The following is a 22,286-nucleotide window of genomic DNA, read 5'->3' on the forward strand; positions in this document are numbered from 1 at the left end:
GGTTTCTGGTTCACTGTTTGAAGAAGTCTGGGAATATTTTTATTACATTTAAAACCATTCTTTGTACTACCGTATGACTGCCTCTCTCCATTTCAAGTATTTCTGAGTATTAAGTAATCAGTATGACAGCATTCTTCATGCTCACTTGTCCAGTTGAGGTGTTATCTCCATACCTTCTGGATTTCAGGTATGTAAAGCGTTCTTTGTTACGGATAAATCATTTCCGACACCAAGTTCTGGAAAAATGTGTTTTTTGTAAAAGCTGTAACTCACAATGGACCTTTGCAGATCACTATCAATTATAACTCTGATACCGTCGTCGAGGGTGAAAATTTGCATTGCTAATGAGTCCTTGATTAAAGACTGACAACAACCACCATCATTTTCAGTTTGAAATATTACCACCTAAGGAATGCCTTCATTGAATGCACCAGTTTTCAAATCTGGGTCACTGTGTAAGAATATCAAAAGCTTGATCATTTTCATTTTAATGGGCACAGTTTTGCAAATGCTACTTTTTTCTTACTACTGCTTTCTGTTTGGGATAATTGTTTTACATATGTCGTGTGAAGATTTCAGGCATTTAGACAGTATAGATGCCAAGATATGAAAAAGACAAAAGAAGGTTAAAGTAAACAAACATGTCTCCCATCCTAGCCATAATCTTTATGAGTGTGGTTCCTTTTAACACAATTGCCAAAATTGGCCCAAGGGATGAACGATTTAGAGACAAAATTGAACTCGATGTGGGTGACAGTGAGGTCTCCAAACCACAGGGTGCCATGGAAAAGGGTATTATAAAGGCAGAAGTGAATTTTTTTATCTATTAAGGGTTTTTCTCCTGGCCCGATGTACTCTCTCGTGCTCCCAGATACTAAGAACATATATCAAATCCAGCACTCATGAAGAAAAGTCTACAGAGTAGACTGGCTCTTGAATAATACCTTTTTTCAATTTTAATTTTTATTCAAATATATTTAATATACAGTGTTCTGTTAGTTTCAGGTGTATCATATAATGACCCCACAGTTCTATACATTACTCAGAGCTCATCAAGGTAAGTATACTCTTTATCCCCTTTATCTATTTCACCCATTTCCCCCCACCCCCCTCCCCTCCGGCAACTGTCAGTTTAGTCGTCTCCGTATTTAAGAATCTGTTTTCTTTGTCTCCTCTTTTTCTTCGTTCATTAGGTTTTTTTTTTTTTTCTTAAATTCCACATCTGAGTGAAATTATATGGTACTTGTTTTTCTCTGACTGACTTCTTTCTTTTACTTAGCATTGTACCCTCCAGGCCCATCCATGTTGTCTCAAATGGCAAGATTTCATCCTTTTTAATGATGGGGTAATATTTTGTTATATATACACAGTTCATCTTCTTTAGCCATTCATCTATGATGAACATGGGGTTGCTTCCATATCTTTTTTTTTTTTTAAGCGGCAAATATCACTTTATTGCTGTTACTTTAAAATTACCCTGTTTAACTGGATCTGAAAGGAATTGGGGCTAGAATTAAAAAGGAGAGTAAATATTTTTATCATAATCATTCCAGTGTTGAGTTGCCAGAAGTACATTTACACTATGGCAAGGTGTCTAAGGTAAATCCATAACATTCTTAAGAATAGTTGCTTTTGTCCTGAAGCTTTATTAAGAAAGAAATGAAAGATTCTTTTTTGCAGACATTTTAGAGAAATGACATATTCTCAGCTTCTCCTATATAATTGGAAATAAGGAAGCTTTTTATAAAGCCAGGTTTTCCCTATGGCCCCTAAACTCCTATCTGGACAAAAAATTTTATTACATAGTCTATTTTGTCATAGAGGTAAAATTGTCTGCTTGAGTCTTTTTTTCTTTGACACTCATTGAAAGTGGAGCAAAGAACTTTCTTTTTAGTACAAGTCAAGGGAAAATTATTCCTTGTCAGAACTTTATCTCAGAGTCCACTTTTCTCTGTTTTGATAGTTTGTTGCTTCCAAGATGGGAAATTAATGGCTTGTTGACCAGTCTTTCTGATGAATGAATTTTTGTTAATGTAGGTATGACTGAAAACAGCTAACGAATTACTCTGCCCAGTGAGCATATTTACTTTATGTAGCAAAAATCCAAAGGCAAACCTAATGTTAGAAGTTGCAGGCTTAAGAATAGTATTGTAGGAGAATGATTTGGGACAAAAAAGAACTTTATAAATAAAAACTAATGTGGCCCAAGTGGATGGTGATGCTATGGCCTAGAAATCCTGGAGCAGCTACCATTTTTTTAAATGTTTATTTATTTTTAAGAGAGAAAGAGAGAGAGGCAGAGAGAGAGGGAGACACAGAATCTAAAGCAGCCTCCAGGCTCTGAGCTGTCAGCACAGAGCCTGATGTGGGGCTCGAACTCACGAACTGTAAGATCATGACCTGAGCTGAAGTTGGACACTTAACCAACTGAGCCACCCAAGTGCCCCTAAAATCTTCCATTATTAAGGGCAGACCCTGGGCTAGATAAGTGTTCAGATCGGCAGTTCTGAAAATATAGTCAACGTCCTTTTGTAGAAATGGTCATTGGTGTCCTTCTACAGAGTCTCCTAAGTCAATCCTCAGGAAGGGAACTCTTTTAATAGAGTTTGAAGCCTGCTCACCATTGCTGACCATAACACTTGAGTGTGTATTCTTTAAAAATTTGTTTATTTATTTATTTTTGAGAGAAAGAGAGAGCACAAGTGGGGGAGGACAGAGAGAAGGAGAGACAGAATCCCAATCAGGCTCTGCACCATCATCGCAGAGCCTGATGCAGGGCTTGAACTCACTAACTGTGAGATCACGATCTGAGCTGAGAATATGACCTGAGCCAAGATGCTTAGGAGTCGGATGCTGAACTGACTGCACACTCCGATTGTGTATTCTTGACAGTAAGTTCTTGGTTTCCTGTCTCATGGGTAAACATTACAAATATATGTAAGTAGACTCAGGTGGTAAGCTGGCAGACACCGTGGTTAGTCTGCAGACTAAAGTCATTGTAATTGATTAACCAGCCTAAGCATTTTTCCGTCAGGAATGATAGCATTTTTATGAGCCAAACTTAGCCAGCTGCTAGTGTAAGAGATAGGCTTGTGAATGGCTGTACAATCTCTAAACAGGTCCAGGCCCACAACTGCAAACTAAATGGCCAACGTTTTAGATACGTAATACCAAAGATCTCTCGGTTGATTGCATCTTGGTAATTTTAGAGTGACCGTTAAAACCATTACTGCCCTCTGAGTTGTTATCCACAGAAATAGATGCCAGTATACTATTCAGTCCAATTTCTAACCTGTCAGTCTAGAAAAACAGACTTATTACATAAAATAAAATGGTTCAGAATTGAAGATTTAAACAATTCACAGGAACCACAAAGGTAACATTTGACTTTCCTTAGAGATAAAAATACACCTATTGATTATAGGAAGCAAAACAGCGTCCCTTATTTGCCACATTAACACATTTGGAAGTGTGGTCAAGCAACAAGATAGGTCAGATGCCTGGTAGCAAAAGGCAGCTATATAAGAAATGGCCTTAAAGTAAACTAATTAGTTCATCATGGGAAAATTTGGACCTGGTGTTCTATCCATACTTGGCTTATCTCCAAATAATAATTTCAAGACAGTGAAATTTAGAAAACTGACATGGAAGTTGTTGACCCACTTGTCGTAGAAAGGATTATGCCGGCAGTCTTCTATTTATTCCGCCATAAGAAAAACCTAGGTCAGATAACTACAGGAATTTTTAGAAGGATTTTATGGGATTTTTTTTTTTTTTTTGGCAGAGCTACTAGAACACTTTATCAAATGCACTGAATTCGTTTCCAGTCTCTTCTTAATGACATGAGTTTTTGAACTATTTTTCAGAAAAATAGGTCTGTAAAACTTTGTTTGAATGGAAATTTAGATAGCTACTTTCAACTAATTTTTAGGTATAATGTGATTTATGAGGACAGTCCAAATCCATCTAAGCTTAGATGATAATACCAATAAAGACAAAGAAAATAACCATTGGGAACATAGAAATAGGATAGGTAGAAATTCTTTTTCCTATGGTATGGGTCCAAGCCGAAATCCAACCACTGATCACAATATAGTTTAAGATTTTTTTTTTTAAGTTTAAGATATTTATTGCTGTTAGGTTTTATCTTTTGCTTTTAAGAGAAAAATGCCTATTTAAAATATATTCTTAGTCTGGGGGGTTTGCTGCAACAATTTTACCTTAGATTTGCTAGTTTCAGGCAAAAATATTTGTTGTTAAGTATCTTCAATTCATGCTTTTGTATTATATTTTAATGAACAGAAATTGTAAACCTCTATAAAGTCAATCACTGTCCCTCAGATTTACTTACACCATTTGTCCCTGGGGATTATGTCAGCAAGTAGCTTAATCTGCCCAGAATTTGTGCTACAGGTTTTTCTGATGATTGAGGTTCAGAAAGGCACTAAAATAAATTAGCACCATGTACAGTGTTTAAATATTTTATATTTTAATATTCCTATTTAGTATTTAATATATTTATTTAATATATTTAAATATTTTGTATTTCATATTTATTAAAGCTTTGTGGTAATAGTATACCTATAATTTTAGTTTTTTAAGGAAATTTGTTTTAGTAGTGCTAAATTACCTTAATTAAAATTTTTTTTAAGTTTACTTATTTATTTTTGAGAGAGAGAGAGAGTGAGCAGGGGAGAGGAAGAGAGAGAGGGAAAGAGAGAGAATATCAAGACACGGGACTTGAACTCAAGGAACCATGTGATCATCACCTGAGTCAAAATTAAGAGTAGGACGCTTAACTGACTGAGCCACCCACGTGCCTCTAAGCTACCTTATATTAAAAATGTGCTTCTGATAAGAGAACTTGCACGTGAAGTAGTTTTAAAAATAGCATCAGGGATGTAGTCATACTCACTCTCTTGTATCCTCTCCTGGTTCCCCAGGGACTAGGTATAATGCTGAACACATTGAACAGCTAGCATGACACCTGCTGACCAGGAAGAATAATAGGAACATTGAAGCCACAGTGGTGTGCCTGCTGCATATCAGTAGAGCCAGGGAACCAATGTTAAACTACCTTGCAAAAAAGCAGAAAAAAAATGGCTTATTTGGAAATCAGACGCATCCTAAGCTTCAGCTCAGTGTACTTGATTCCAACATGTTAAAATACTGTACGGTAACGACATGTCTATTATTTCCATTTCTATTATTTCTGTTCTTCTGAAATGTAAATGTTGTAAATGATGAAGTCTTCCTTGAAATGTTTCTTCAAAGTCTATAAACGTTGACCAAACTGGAGCTATCCACGTTTCTTCCTTTTCAGATAATCAAGATTAAAATAGTTTTTAAAACTGTGACTATTAGAGCAACCATCCCTCATATGCTGGAATCTGTATGTAAATTGCCCATCCAAATAGGTTTAGGGCCACAGACCAAATGAAGGACAGGAATGCAAGTGCCACAGAACTAGAAGGAAAGCCGGGCGATGGCTGCAGTGTCATAATAATCAGGGCTGGGTCTGAAATAACAAGGGTGTGACTGCAAGAACCAAGCCAAGTTCATGAATAAAACCCAGGTACAAATATAGGTTTAATGTATATCAATATTTTGCACAAGAAATAACCTTATAGAAAAAGACACTGACTTAGTCATAAACCATGACAGATGGCTGCAGTTGAAATATCTACAGGGCTGGCTGGTGCAAATATTCCCAGTAATTTTTTCAGTGAATGAAAGATCCAAGAGGGTTTATTACTGTTGGTGATAAGCCAAGTAGAGATGGAAAACCAGACTGAATTTTCACTTCGTGAGCTAATTAGTTTTAATTTAGAGATACTTCTAACATAGTTGATCCCTGGAGGGCCTACTGTGTGCAGCATCCTAATTGGACAGACTGATATGCTTTATTGCTAGTCCTACAAAATTCACAAGGAACTTTCCCAACCTGCCTTTCTACCAGTTTTTACCTAGTGTGTGTTTATGTGTGTGTGTGTGTCTTTATACTGGTATCATTGGGGAAGATGGGAGTGGCTGTTCTGAGTTTAATATCAGCTAGAAAGAGGAGTCTCCCCCTGAGAACCAGGTATTACAACTTTAACAATTTGGCCCAAATCAGCACATTATGTATTAGGCCTCTTTTCCCTCAGACATATTCACATTACAATACTTGGTCATATGGCCTGACACATTTTTCTAAGTTTGGGGTAGGAATCTATTGGGGGAGAAAAGAAGTCCCCATGACTTCCCCTGGCTAAGCAATTATGGGTATAATAAAAGGGTCACTGCGATAGGAAAAAAGTACAGTTGTGAAATAGGTTAATGCTATGTTCATTTCAGGCTCACCATACTTCTCCTATCCTTGTCTCAGGGACCTGAGTCCCTCGTGGGGCTCCCTGGCTGCTCCCCTGGGATCTGCTCCTCCTGCCTTTGCTATAACCTTTCTCTCATTCCCACAAGATAATCAAAGTGTACCTGTCCCTGATCCCCATTCTCTCAGGCCCCTCCTTTCTACTCCATAATCTGATATTCTAATGGTGTCTAATGCGCTAATTGGCCAAAGTATAATAGTGTTAATTTGGGGAAGTCATATAACCAATCCTCACAATTTGCCAGTTGTCTATTTGTCCATTTTCCCGCTAGCTGAAATTTATTTTTAACTCCAAGATGTCAATACTCCCGGTGTTTTTTGTAGTCGTTCACAAGCATGCATAGACATGGGGAAAATTTTGAGTCTCCTGATGTGCTTGTTCCTAGCTGAGGTCAAACGAGTGGACACTCTACTTTCTTGTTTCAGTTTCCTACCTTTCAGTTTCTCATACTGTAAACAAGTGTCCTTTTCACAGTTTACTTAGTGCCATATTTTCCCCATTTTTGTGCTTTTAGGTAGTAGTTTTTCTGTTTAAAATGTGCCCCGAGCATATTACTGAAGTGATTAGTGCTCTTAAGTGCAGGGAGGCTGTAATGTGCCTTATGAAGAAAATATATGCATCAGATAAGCTTCACCCAGGCATGAGTTATAGTGCTATTGGTCCTGAGTTCAATGTTTATGAATCAACAGTAATATTAAGTAAGGTGTCCTTAACAGAAATACACATAAAATGAGGTTTAAATTGATCAGGTGATGAAATATTGGGACCAGAGGCTCACAGGAAGTTTATCCTGTGTTTCCCCTGGGAAAAATGGCTCAGTGTTCACTAAATCAGTATTTACGGTGACTTTATAGAATAAAACTACCATGAAGTAAGAGAATCAGCTGGGTTTACTTCCTCCCACAGAAGGAGTGCAATAGTTTAGTGCACTAAAGGAACAGTTTACTGCAGTAAAGTTTAGTGCAGTAGCTAAAGGAATAGAAAAGACAAGAACAGAGTTCTGTAGTTGACAAGTAGAGAGAGGTAAGGTAGTTTAAGCAGGGCACCTTTGATCATTTAAACATTAAGGAAAAAAAAATGAATTCTGATCTTCAAGGTAACAGAAACAAACACAAATAATGAGTACCATAGCTTTTCTTATTGGATTAAAGAAAGTGTATCAGTTTATTGGGAGAGACACATGTCTTTTTCTATCATTGTTCTAATAGTAACTTTACTGCACAAAGCCCATTATGGATAATGGTTTTAATTGTAGTTTTGTAAATAATGTAGAAATAGATTTTATATGATTGCTTTTATATTGGCAATAAAAAAGTCTGAGACACTAATCCTATCTCGTTCTCTGAAGGATTTCCCTGGGGATCTAAAGTTCTGTGTGTTACTGGGATGTGGTACTATCACACATGTTTTGCTGACATTTACATTTTTTAAGAAGTTCAGATAAAATTATTGTAGTGGCAGAATTACCCAGTTTCCTAGTAAATTGGAGGAAGAGGTATGTTTGAGCAGGATGTTGTTTTTGTGCTTCTAAAATCACTGTAGAAAGAGAACAATATGTATTTATTTACCTGTGGATTAGAGAGTCAACATGGAAATGTTGAAGGCTATGGCCTCCAACCCATCCTAGACTACTCCAGCTAAGAACACGATGTTAATTAGAAATATCACGTTGATTACGAGGTTAGATATACCTGAAACTGGCCTTGTAAGCCTGTCTCTTTTAAATATCGGTGCTCACTTTTACTTACTAATTCATCTTACCACTGGTGCTAAGACTTTTCTGATAAAATTTGGAGAGAGTTATAAGGTATAGGCTCAAATAGTGAGTAAAGAAATGTTAAAATAAAACTTATTTATAAATAAATGTACATGTATTTCTCCAGACTCTAGGTAAGGACACATTTAGGTAAGAATAGGCTGTTGACTTACAGGGGGGAAAAACAAGAGGTTTGGAAAACTGAAGGAAACATTTTTTTAACTATCATAGTTTATAAATGATGTAAACAATTCAATTTCCCTATTTTTAAAATGAAGAAGAGTAAACAAAAAAAACCCCATTGATTCAATTACATATAACAAATATAATCAAATGGAGAAACAATTTGATTTATTGGAAATAACACGAGTTTTATGCAGATTAAGTACTGGCAGTCCCTTACCAGAATGTAATGCATTCTGGAAAAGATGTACTGAATCAAATATGTATAAATGTAAAAAATAAATAAATTTCACGGTATGGTATGGGGTGGTAAGGGTTGAGGAGGTGGAAAGCTGTCTGTTTCCAGGGAACTGAAAGTAATATAAAATCTTCAATTACTCATAGCTATTTAGATAAAATCATTGATGGTGTAGATCTAGCATTTTATACACATTCTTTCATTTTGTTCTTTCAAAGAAAGTGCTCCCATTTATAGGGAATAAAGAGGAAAATAGAATATTAGATGATGGCACAAATACTGCTCTACCGAGATGGCAACCAACATTGACAAATGGAGCTATTGCCTGGCCAACAACATCTCTGGATACGGCTTTGAATGATCATTCCTGAATTGATTTTTTCTGAATTAAGAATCATAATACTGGGTGCTCAGAAGAGTTGATGTAATATGGAAAGCGCAAAGTTTGAACATGGGGAAGTCAAGTGTTGCCTTAACCTCAGGGCGATGCTCTGGTTGCCCTTGGGCTGGAGGGGACAGTTACCTGCCTTACACCACGCCCATCCCAACCTCTGACAGAAATCCTGGCAAGTCTGTGGCTCTCATCTTAAGAAGGATAGCTTTTGGTCAACTGTTTATAAAATTACTAATTTTAAAGACTCTTGAAATATTAATTTGCCTTTGATCATCAATTCTAACAGATAAACCCTTTTCTCCCCCACTTCCTACACATTGCCATCTAAACAAGGCAGATCATGGGAACGCGTAAGATGTGTACAGAATAGATTTGGGGGAAATTTCGTAAAAACAATTCACAATAGAAAACTAAATAGTCCTCTAGCATATTCCTGTCTCTGATAAGCTATGATAAAAGTACTAGTTTGATAAGTCAAGTGGCGTTCTGCTTCTCCATAATAAATATTTACTCATGCTTTTTTAAAAAAATTTTTGATGTTTTTATTTATTTTTGAGAAAGAGATAGAGTACAAGTGGGGGAGGGGCAGAGAGAGAGAGGGAGACACAGAATCCGAATCAGGCTCTAGGCTCTGAGCCGTCAGCACAGAGCCCAACACAGGGCTTGGCCTCGTGAACCGTGAGGTCGTGGCCTGAGCTGAAGTCGGACGCTCAACCAACTGAGCCACCCAGGCGCCCCATACTCATGCTTTCTGAACACTAAATTAGCTAACGGTAGCCTCAAGTTAGAAAGTTAATTTAACTGACTAAATCCTTTGTAATTCAGCGAAGTAGCCTCTCCACACGTAAACTGTCAGTCATGTTTTATATTAATACCACAACTCTGAAGGACGATTAGCAAACTCTTAGACTATCCGATTTTGTGCCCTGCCCCAAAACAACGGAATTGAGTTCAGTCATATTTTACACACTTTGTTTAAAAAGCAGACTTCCAGTTTTACTCTAAATACGATTGCATTTGCATAAATCTCATTTATAAACGACCGTCCAGGACCACAAGCATTGCCTGAAGTGAGGTGTAACCGTATATTTACTTAAAAAAGGAAATAGTTCCCAGGGTGTTGTGCTTCATAGCTTGGTGCCTCACGCTGATATATGAAGTGTGCATTCATTGCTCTTCCTTTTTGCATTGATTTTCATGTCCAACTGCAAATTTCCTGACTTTGGGAATCAACATGCTGGAAGACAGTACAGTAATTGTCTTGTGTTTAAAAGCAACAAGCTGTGGATTCTGACCGACCTGGATTCAAACCCCAGGGCTGCCAATCATTCGTTGTGTGATTTGGGCAAATTAATTAACCTTTCTGAGTTTCAGCCTTTTCCTTTGCAAAACCCCCAAGGGTTATTCTGAGGATTAAATTAGCTAAAGTATGTAAAGTGCTTAGCGTAACAGCAACTCAACAGGAGGCTGCTAATATTAATTCCAATTATAATCTGGCAACTCAACAAGTGATTGTTACTATGAATTCTATTTATGCCTACACTGAAAAACCAGAGTCTAATAGAATAAAGTGTTTTGACAGATTCCTATCACTTTTGTTTTCTAAGTGTATCATATGTATTGGTTATGTCTCCCTATATTGATTCTTCGCTCCCCTTAGAAATTATTTTTAATTTTTATAATTCTATTTGTTTTAAAAATATGTAATACTTTCATATGGTTCAGAATTTAAAAGGCACAAAAAGTGTACAGTGAAAAGTATCCTTCCCTTCCTTGCCTCCTATCTAGTTCCCCCTCCCAGAAGCAAAACTTCAAAATCCATTTTATACATGTCTAATTAAACACTTGGATACATATTTTCTTCTTTCTCCTTTTCTTTTGCACTAAATTTATCATACTGTTCAGTTGCCGGATGAGACACATGACATCCAGTTAAATGTACAGTATTTGTGATGCACTTACACTACTAAAACATTTTTTAATTCCAAATTCCAATTTAACTGAGTGTCCTGAATAGTATTTGCTAACTCTGGCATGCTCTTTACTCGTCATGCTGTTTAGCAGCTTATTTGTCTTTTTAGTTTTTATTTATTTTTTCTCACATTATAACCCTCTGAGATGGTTTTAGAAGTCTCTGCCCCCAAATCACACACTCCAGAATAGTTCATCAACATCATTCAGGATTGTACTCAGGCAACAGCACCTTCCCCACCCCCCCCAACCAGTGATTGTCTTCGACTGAGGGATAATTTACCCCACAGTGAAAAATGCACCCATTTCAAGTATACAGTTCAATGAGTTTTGATAAATACATACTGCATACACGTGTCTTTACCTAATATATTTTGGTGATCATTCACAAAGCAGTTCTTAAATGGTAAACTCTTTAGAACATTACATTTTGTGCTATATTTTCACTTTTTCATAGGGCCCAAGGCATTCCAGAGTCCTTTACCACAGTCACAAAATGAGAAATATTATTAATGTTTGCAATTGCCACAGTAATTACAAAGAAATGCAAAGATTCCAAAGAAATTGTTGCTGATAGTGCTTTATACCGAGATCATTTTCACCTACTCAGTGTCTCCCCATTGGCTAACCAGGTGCTTTACACATACTGTATGACCCCATTTCCACAGGAGGGATGTGAGAGCCAGGTTAAATAATTATTCAAACTACACAGCTGGTAATTAGAGGAAAGGAATTTGAGCCATGTCTGACCCCAAAGTCTTGTTAGGGTCACATCTCAATCTGACCTAACTTTGAGATTCCACTTTTCTTAACACTATTCAGAAATGCCAATTTTTAATTTGGAAAACAATTCAGAACAGCTGTTTCTGTTTCTCAGCAGACAACTATCTCCGCTAAAATGCCTGCTAGAGAGAACCAGCTGAGAGAAACTGAACAGGTAAAATTCCTTGGGGTTCAAGTTTCTTTCATCTGTATAAATCCTTTACAAGGTAGTTCTGGATTTTGCGCTTGTTGGTTCATCTGCCTTGAGTCACCTGAGCATGAAGGGCTTATGAAAAAGACTTGAACAGACATAATTATGTGACTTAGGGGGAAAGGAGGCAGTGTTTCTTGCTAAGAAATCTTATTCTGCTTGAAGTGTGTGTATATCATACCCATGTCTTCATGTGTAAATGAAAGGGCTGAATTAAAACGAGGGGTGGATGTCTACTCCCGCATATCCCAAATATTTTCTTTCTCCCCCTTTGTAGATGTGTTTTATGGAATGCATGATGTAGAGACAGACCACAAAACCATTCTAGTTACTGTCACAGAGGACACAATGTGAGTATCTGTTTCAAGATCTTTTCCTGATAATGGTATCTTTTGAGGGACAGATCTAGGGAGGAGAGATGAAACCAAATTCTGTTCCCAGCTTAGCTACTCGTGTGTGTCTCTGTGTTTACAGCACTTAGAAAAGTCTCTTGCATATAGTTGATGTTCAGCAAATGTTTGCTGTGCTGTCCTGACATTCTCTTTTAAAACTGAACATGGGGGCGCCTGGGTGGCACAGTTGGTTAAGTGTCAGACTCTTGATTTCAGTTCAGGTCATGATCTGACAGTTTGTGAGTTTGAGCCCCGCATCCAGCTCTGTGCTGATGGAGGCTGCTTGGGATTCTGTCTCTCCTTCTCACTGCCCCTCCCCTGCTTGTGTGCTCTCTCTCTCTCTCTCTCAATAAATAAACTTAAAAAATTTAAACCTGAGTGTATGCTGGTGTGCCTGAGTGGCTCTGTCCTTTAAGTGTCAGACACTTGTTGATTTCTGCTCATGATCCCAGGGTTGTGGAATCAAACCCCACATCAGGCTCCATGCTGAGCATGCATCCTGCTTGGGATTCTCTTTCTCTCTCTTCCCCTCTCCTCCACTAGCACTCTCTGTCTCTCAAAATAAATAAACAAACATCAAAAAAACAAAACAAAACACCTAAGCATATACTGTGTTCTGGGTAGTTGGGCAGTGCAGGGAAATCAGTGCAGCTGGACCCAAGCACAATTATCATGGACTCCAAGACTACAGAGCTGCACTGAGGTATTAAGTTCTCTGAATTTTGATCATTTCAACTCATCCAGAAGCATCTTTAGAAGACCAACCAACCTTGAAATCTTGACATTTAGCAAAAAGTAGATGAGACAGAATTCCTTAAGGTTCAGTGAAGTTCAGAGGGCACTTGCTGCCTGACAGTCCGGGGCAAGTGCGAATGCTTAAAAAAACAGAAGAGAAAGAAGGAGGAGGAGGAGGAGAAGGAGGAGAGGAACAAGAAGAAGAAGAGGAAGAGGAAGAAGAGGAGGAGGAAAAAGGAGAAGGAGAAGAAGGAGAAGGAGGAGAAGAAGAAGAAGAAGAAGGAGAAGGAGGAGAAGGAGGAGGAGGAGGAGGAGGAGGAGGAGGAGGAGGAGGAGGAGGAGGAGGAGAAGAAGAAGAAGAAGAAGAAGAAGAAGAAGAAGAAGAAGAAGAAGAAGAAGAAGAAATCCATGAAACCATAATTTGAGTGATTCCAATAGTTTGGAATTGGGTTTTGGCCCAGCATCCAAAGAATAATGCTGTGACAGCAACAAAGAAATTATAAGTAAAGTTTTCTGCAAAGACTATAAAAGAAGGGAAGAAAATAGAAACCAGGTCAACTTTTTAATGTCTTATTAATTCTCTTAGTATTTTGGTAACTTTATGAATTGATCTGAAATATCTTGATTTTGTCTTTTTTAGAAGCATGATGATCATGTGTCCTTTGCTACATAGTGGGTTCCCTTCCTGTGCATTACTGGTAATGCGCCTGCTCTAGGTGGACAGACTAGCCTTTACTTACTTGTTTTTTAAAACAAATTTTTTTTTAATGTTTATTTTTTTTGAGAGAGACAGAGACAGAATGGGAGTGGGTTGGGGAAGAGAGAGGGAGGCACAGAATCTGAAGCAGGCTCCAGGCTCTGTCCTGTCAGCACAGAGCCTGATGTGGGGCTTGTACTCACAAGCTGTGAAATCATGACCTGAGCCAAAGTCGGACACTCAACCGACTGAGCCACACAGGTGCTCCTACTTACTTTTTTTTTTTTAAGTTTATTTATTTATTTTGAGGGAGACAGAGACAGCATGAGTGGGGGGAGGGGGAGAGAGAGGGAGAGAGAGAGAATCCCAAGCAGGCTCCACGCTGTCAGCACAGACTCTAATGCAGGGTTCAAACTCACTAACCATGAGAATGTAGGCTGAGCTGAAACCAAGAGTCTGATGCTTAACTGACTGAGCCACTCAGGCGCCCCCGAAGGACTAGCTTTATAACCTCAGAATGACATACAACTCTTGTTGGAGTTTCTACAATTCCCCTTTGTCCAGCCCAGCTCTTTTATTATCTCATTCTAATGTTTTCACCTCCCTTTATCTTTCTTCAGACATTCATTTGAATTTTTTGGTAGCCTTTTGCCTGTTGCTTCCTTTACATCTAGAATCCAGTAATACAAGTGTGTCATTATAAATTCTGGCTGAATAATTTGGAATTTCCCCTTACTCCTCACCATTTTATTGCATCTTGTTTCAATATGTAGCTTCAGACTTAATGTATTAGCAAAAATACAGATTATCATTGATTCAATTAAATGCCACTGGTAAAGGGCAGACTGGTTTTCTTAAGTTAATTATTTATAATAGCTTTTAGAATCCGAAGAGCTCAACCGTTACAATATAGATATTTAGAATGGTGACATGTTTAGGGCCAGCTGGAAATAAAATTCTGAGGAGAGAGAGGAGCATGGCTTTATACCCCAGCCCTGCCCACTTGCCATCAGCCCATTGACCTTATTTTGCTAAATTTCTTCTCTGTTTTCCCATTCAGGAATTTCATTAATACAAATATGCCTTATTCTGCCTTCACCTCCTTTTCATTAGTCATTCAGCACAATATGCTGTGTCTCTTTTTACCAGGTCCTCTACTAATCAAAACTTGCCTTTGCAGGGGGCGGGGGGAATCATGCCTTGGAAGACTTAGTTTAGGTGACTGTGGGAGGTAGTGAGTTTAGTGAGTCGACCTAATGAACACTAATGAGTGAACTAGTTAATATATTACCTCCTTGGTGATTTCTTGCTCTAATACAGTTGTTAACATCCTTCCACTAGATCCTTTGGAGTATCTGTTTCCTGAGGATTTCATGAGGGCTGGATTTAATGGCTGGGCAGATGTGGGGTTCAGGAAGGCCTTTCAGTACACCTCAAAAACACTGTCTACAGATGCTACTGTTATAGAACAACTGTCACAAAATATATACGGGAAAACATAAGAGGTTTTCTGGAAGTTTGCCTTTGTACCACAGAAGGGAAGATTAACCATAACCTTTAAAAAAAAAATGTAGAGGCAGAAAAATAAAGCCGGTGAATTGAGTAAAAGACTTTGTAATCCTCCTTAAAAATCTTTATAATATAGGTTCTGAGAATTCAACACAGCTGAAATTTGTTCACAGGCAGACCTGCCTCCAGCTTCCAGTTTCTTACTGAGCCATTAGTTTATATCCTCTAAGAATCAAGTCCACGGTAAAAACAGTAGCAAACAGTTACTCAGTAGCAAACTTCCTCCTTCAGGTGACATGTAGTGTAAGGTATTGGCATTCTATGGTGATGTTTTCTTCAGGCTTCTTGAAATAGTAGCCATTTTTTTACATTTAAAATATGATTTTTTTCTCTTGAAGTACAGATTTTTTATTGTGTATCATGAACGTGTGAGATCTTAAATAATGTGTTGCATCATTAAGAACTTTACAGATCAGGGGCTCCTGAGTGGTGGCTCAGTGGCTTAACCCCTGACTTTTGATTTGAGCTCAGGTAATGATCTCATGGTCTGTAGGATTGAGCCCTGTGAGTCTGGCTCAGTGCTGGGTGTGGGGCCTGCTTAAGATTTTCTCTCTTCTTCTGCCCCTCTCCCCATGTGCATGATCTCTTTTTCGCTCTCTCTCTGCCTTTCTCTCAAAACAAGCAAGCAAACAAACAAAAAACCTTTACATATGAGATTGTAGAAATGAGGATCTGAGCCCAAATTTTCTTGCATGAGATTCTGTGATATTGTGATTTGTAAGAAATATATATATCTGATCATTCAGATGACCAAAATATATTTCTCAGATATATTTGGTCTTCCTCTGCAGTTCCTGGCTCACAGCTCCCAAACCCGTTGGACTTTCCTGAGGGATAAGACCAATGGAGCATCTTTTGGCATAATATTTGGTCTCTACTTCTCAGTTCCTGTCCTCATTTCAGAGCCATCAAGGTGACATGGGGGTCTTGGTATTCATAACAAACTCCCTTCCATTACAACTGGGTATATGTTAATGAAGTGACTTTTGGAAAGTGTCAAGGGATGAGGGTTTATTGCCAGGGGATCAAATAATGGATAGAAGGTTGGAACTTTCAGTCTCACCTACTGATTTCAGGGTAGGGGAGAAGAGCTGGAGGCTGAATCAATCACCACTGGCCAATGAGTTAATCAATATGCCTAAGTAATGAAGACTTCAGAAAAACCCAAAAAGGAGGGGGTTCAGAGGGTTTCCAGGTTGGGGAGCCAGAACATTTCCACATGCCACCATGTCAGGCCCCAACTCCATGAGGACAGAAGCTTCTTTGCTTGCTGCTGTGCTCTATGTATCTCTTCATCCTACTATTGATGTGTAACCTTCAATAATCTTTGCAATAAATCAGTAATCTAGTGAGTATACAAGTTTCCCGAGTTGTTTGAGCAAATTAATAAAACTTAAGGAAGGCATTGTGGGTTATAGCCACTTGGCTGGAACTACAGGTAACAATGAGAGCTTGCAATTGGCATCTGTACTGGGGAGGGGGTGGTCATTGGAACCTGTAGTTTGTAGCTGGGCAGTTAGAAGCACAGGTAACCTTGGCTTTCAGTTGGTGTCAGAAGTAGAGGACTATCTAGTGGGGCTGAGCTCTTTACCTGTGGAATCTAGGTATAATGTCAGAATCGAGTTGAATTCTCAGATACCCTACTGGTGTCAGAGAATTGCTTGTTGGTATGGGGAAACGCCCGCCCCTCCGCCCCTCCGCCCCTCCGCCACACACACACGTTGGACTTGGTCCAGGATCCCAAAAGAGGTTCCCTCTTCAGTAATCTTACCCTAAAGCACTTAAATAAAGCCCTTTCTATCATCTCTTCAAAATCTTATGTATTTTAACTGGACATGGTCTGAAACCAAGGAAGCAGAGGTAGGTATTAAGGCCTTTGCTATCTTAAAAACCACTATTAGTAGAGTTGGAAACTATATACTCACCCACAGGGTTCTTTAATTTTATAGCTTTGTACTTAGGAGTTTTAGATTTGTTTCTTCTTTGATTCAACATGTAAGGTGACTCTGATGGTAAAGACACTGTTTCTTATACAGAGTGTTCAGGGTTTTTATTGCACAACCCAAAGTTCTCCAAGACTAGCTGTCTTTATTACAGAACCACACAAATTAGATCTAACAGGGCATTTATTCGTGTCTCCAGCATACATTTGTTGAACACCTATTTTTAGCCAGGCTCCGAAGTGAACAAAGCATGCACAGATTCTCCCCACGCAGAGCTTGCAATCTAGATGGGAAAGTGAGTGATAATAAACAAGAAGACAGATACCAGCTGGGAAGAAGGCCTGGAAAAAAAATTAAAATAGAGTGATGCCACAGAAAGTGAATGGGAGCCTTCTTTAGTTTTGGGGGCCCTACAAGATCCCTCTGAAGAAGCAGCATTTAAACTGAGAACCGAATGATAGTAAGAAATCAGTTTGTGAGACAGGGGTGGGGAAGGGTATAGGCAGAGGAAAGAGCCAGTGCAAAGACCCTAAGACAGGATGAAATGTGGCTCCTTGAAAGAAGAGAGAATAGAGAACAGTCATCCAGGTCATACAGCATTGTAAGGCAGGAAAAAGAACTCTGGGTTTTATTTTCAGTTTGATGAATACCATTGGAAAATGTGAAGCAGGAAAATGATGTTGTCTGACTATAATTTGAGGGAAAATTTGCTTGTTATATGGAGAAGGATGGGGGAAAGGCAAAGCTGGAGGCGTGAAGACAAGTTAGGAGACTCTTATTAGCTGTAGTGACCATGCGGTTGGTTCAAATGGAGACCCTTTCAAGAGTGAAGGGGGCCACTGTTAACAGAATAGGAGTGGCAACTGGGCCTATGGTGAGAACATGGGGTGGCTTGATCCGTTATAGTTGTCTTGGTAACATAGCAGAGGCTTTATGCCGTTTCGTTTAATTCCTGCAATTAACTCTGTGTGCCCAGCACATGATAGGTGCCCAATAAATGTTTGTTGGGCAAGTGAATGCATGAACCTGGGGGAGATGAGTATCCTTGCTTTATAAATGGAGCTGTGCTTCAAATATATGGTGAAGCCAATTTTTTACTATAAAACCCATATTCTTTTCTCAAATTTTCACCTCATGCCTCAGTGTTGCTTTTTAAGTGTATCTAAATCATCTCATATATATTTCCATTTTCTTCCTTTATTTCCTTCTTTCTTCTGGGTTTAGTGTTCTCCATACAGAGGTTCTGTAAATGTGTTTGCTGTCCCAGTTTTTATCAAAGGGAGGAATCAGAGAGGCCATTGACATGTCAGGTCCCCAGGCAATTTTTTGATCTTTTCTTTGAAGCGCCCTGGGTCACATTTAATGCCTGGGCTCATGAAGCCCTCACCTGGGGAATCTGTCAGGGTTGATTTAACAAGACTGATGACAGGCTGTGCCTTAATATTCCACTGGCTCCTTGTGCAAAGATCTCCCTCCTCTGTCCTCTTCTGTCCTTCCAGGAAATCAGTACCATCTTACTTCCAGGTGAGGAGACCTAGGAATCCTTTCCAAAGTATTCAGCATGCTCTTTACAGACAGAGGAGATTTTCATGTTGGATAAATTGCACCAAACTCTCAACAAAAAAGATGACTTCACTCTCCTGCTTTGAATTATGGGTATTGAAAAATGCAAATATGTGATTTATGTAATCTGTATTGTAAATTGTACATATTTCTGGCTTACTCCATAAACATTCAAAGCAGACGTATCTTCTGACGAGATCAGGTTAAATATAAGACTGACTTTTAGGGAGTGGTATGCACAGGCCTCATGATCTTTTCACGCTTGATGAGCTTGTGTGCTTCTGTGTGTGTGTGCGCGTGCATGCGTGCATAAGCGTGTGCATGTGTGCATGCATACATTTGTGCTCATTATGACCCTGCTGATCCTTTATAATTAATAACGGATGCAACCCAGTCAGTGTTGTTATGCTGGAGAAAAATGTTCCAGCCTGCATTCTTATACTCATTCCTCGTATTTTATCCTACTCATTTGTTTTGCTTAAGACAATATAAACCTATCTGCTATGAGATATAGTATATCTTTGCTAATCTTTGTGATTCTTCAATAAGTAAACCTTACCTATAGTTGGATTTATGAAACTAGTTTCTGTTTTAGACCCTAGGAAAAGTCTACTCTTTCACATGATGTTGAAGGATTTTAAGGTGAATAATATTCTAGTCCCACCCTTGGCTTAATTGGGGGAAAGACAATGGACTTAATGCTAGTCTGTGTTTGTCATTGTGTAAATATGAGTGAGACGATTAGCTGCTGAGTCACATTATCAGAGAAGAGCAGAGCCAGCTTTATGCTGAAATATAAACCCCCTAATAGTCATATATAGTGGTATATTCACCTTAATGAAGTCAACAGAAATATAGAGATAGAACAAATCTGAAACTTCTCTATTTTGTTATTAAGTGTAACTGGAAGCTTTCTGAAATTTAATATGCAAAGCACTTAGCTTTCATAATTTTTCCTCTTATTGTAATAATAATAATACCTACCCATATAGGCTCAGAGTTCAGCAGGAAAACTTTCACTCTGGCCGTAATAACATAGCTGGCTAAAAGAAACCCTTTGCTTGTTACTGGAACCTCAGGAAACAAGACAGTAAAGAAAGATATTTGGATTTTCCTTTTTAAAATTTGGTAGAAATGTTAGAGGAAGAGCATTCTTTGATGTTATGGAAGTAGATTGATTTCCCCAAATTTCTTTGAGACACACACAGACCTTCCATAAACTGGAAAGTGTCAGATATAGCAAATGTATTCTTGGTGACAGATAGCTTACTGTGATTATTTTTCCCACTAAAATGTTAACATTTTCCTTTCCGTATTTTGACTTAATGTAGTGAATTATGATATTTGTCCTTTCGTTAAAAAATACCAGAAAGTAAAATGTCAATCTGTAATGGAAAACGTGATCATGTTTTTCCTTGGGCGGGGGCGGGTGGGGGGGGGCACCCAGGGTGGTGATTTTGCAGAGATCACATAACCCAATCTGTGTTCCTGCAGCTTGCTGCATGGTTTCCTCTCATCTTAGAACAAATCTGGGAAACTTAGGCAAAGCTAATTTCATAAGAACTGTCTTATAACAATTCTTAGTTTATAAAAAAAAAAAACTCCAACTTATGGCATTTCTTTGCTGAGGTCATGATTCTTTCTCAGTGAGAACAGTCACTATGGATATGAACAGGCAAGAGAGGATATTCCCACATGAAAGTCCCTTTCTCGGTTAAAAAAATGGGCAAACGCAGAATGCAGAATTCTGAGTAGCAATCTTTTTATAAGTATAATTTTGGTAAACCACTCACACTGTTGAATATTTCATGACTTTTTTCAGCCCCAAATTGTTATTATCCAAAAAATGTTCACCAACCCTAAAGTTAAAGAGGATTATCGAATGGAGAACTACTCTGTCCTGCTGGGCTCTGAGCAAGGCACTAAGTTGCCTGTTACTCTGCTCTGAGGAGGCCTGAATATTCACCTAAATAGCAGATAGCAGGGACTGGGGGTGGGGGGGGGGGAGGGCATAGCTGTAAACATCTTTGTGCTAATGATGACTTTTCTCACTGGGAGCAGCTGGGGGTGAAAGTTGTCAAAGACAAAATTATAAATGTTTTATATCAGAAAATGCTAGGTGGGTTTAAAACAGTGGTCAATTGATTAGGCTACTGCCAAGAAGTAAACAATAGGCTTATTAAAGCCATAATTAGTCATTGTTGACATATTGTATTTTTAATCAGAGCTCCAGCAGGGGATAAAGTAGCTGAAATAATCTCGTGCTTTGTCAAGTAGAAGTAAAACCAGCTCTTTAAAATGTAGCTGTGCCTTTTTCCTGAGATTTCTACACCACCTTTGTTCTGAGAAATTTGGGGACTTCATTTTAAGTTACAAAGTAACCTACATGAATTGATGAATTACGTTGTGGTTGTGTTATACTGTGTCATTGTTCAGAGTGCTTTTTTTCTTTTTGTAGTTCTCTAGTTCTTGGCAAGAGTAGAAGGGGAATTTGTGATGACTGACTGTGTTAAGCCAGGTATTTTTACATACTTAACCAACTGCAGGTACAGACCCTAACAATCCAGGGTTAAGTAATTTGCTCACGGCCACATGGTGGCTAAATGGCTGAAACTGAACTTTTAAACACAGGGCTGTGGCCTCCAACAGCTGTGTCCTACATCCCATCACGGTCAACACTTGATCTGCGAATCCAACTTGATCAGCCAAGGCCCCCAGAATGCTTCTTCTGCTTCCACCTAAGCCACGTTTGCTGTATTCAGTGGCATGGGGTAAACTTGCTGCCTCCAGGACGTGAGCACCCTGCTCATCCCAGTCTTTGTCTCTTCCCTTCCCACATCAGAGTCCAGCCCACATCTTCTCTCCTCCACGAAGCCCTCCTGGTTATTTCTGTCCCCACTCCTGCATCTCTTTATGAATTTTTCTTTTTTTTTCCTCCAAATTTTTATTTAAATTCCAGTCAGTTAACATAGAGTATAATATTAGCTTTGGGTGTGGAATTTAGTGGTGCATCACTTACAGCACCCAGTGCTCATCACAACAAATGCCCTCCTTAATCTCCATCACTTATTTCACCCATCCCCCCACCTACCTCCCCTCTAGTAACCCTCATTTGTTCTCTATACTTAAGAGTCTGTTTCTTGATTTGCCTCTTTTTCACCCCCTCTGTTTATTTGCTTTGTTTCTTAAATTCCAGATATGAGTGAAATCGTATGGTATTTGTCTTTCTCTGACTTCTTTTGCTTAGCATAATACTCTCAAGCTCCGTCCGTGTCTTTGCAAATGGTTAAGATTTCATTCTTTCTGATGGCTTGGTGTATATATGTATATATATATATGTGTATATATATATATACACATATATACACACACACACACATTCACACACACACACACACACACACACACACACACACCACATCTTCTTTATCCATTCTTCAGTCGATGGACATTTGGGCTCTTTCCATAACTGGGCTCTCAGAGATAGTGCTGCTATAGAAATCG

General features: G+C 38.6%; 1 protein-coding gene across 5 annotated transcripts in view; it reads left to right on the forward strand.

The window, feature by feature from the left end:
* Nucleotides 1-22,286, forward strand: part of RAB27B (RAB27B, member RAS oncogene family) — a 145,990-nt gene that overhangs the window by 97,277 nt on the left and 26,427 nt on the right. Inside the window, exon 2 of one of the 5 annotated variants that reach the window (XM_027069003.2) lies at nt 12,161-12,233. The exons of the other annotated variants lie outside the window; for them this stretch is intronic. Within the exon in view, the coding sequence (XP_026924804.1) occupies nt 12,175-12,233 (59 nt within the window). The 5' untranslated portion in view covers nt 12,161-12,174. The remainder of the gene's footprint in view (nt 1-12,160; nt 12,234-22,286) is intronic. 5 annotated transcript variants of the gene reach the window in all.

The sequence above is a fragment of the Acinonyx jubatus genome, chromosome D3 (assembly GCF_027475565.1).
Source record: "Acinonyx jubatus isolate Ajub_Pintada_27869175 chromosome D3, VMU_Ajub_asm_v1.0, whole genome shotgun sequence".
Taxonomy (NCBI): domain Eukaryota; kingdom Metazoa; phylum Chordata; class Mammalia; order Carnivora; family Felidae; genus Acinonyx; species Acinonyx jubatus.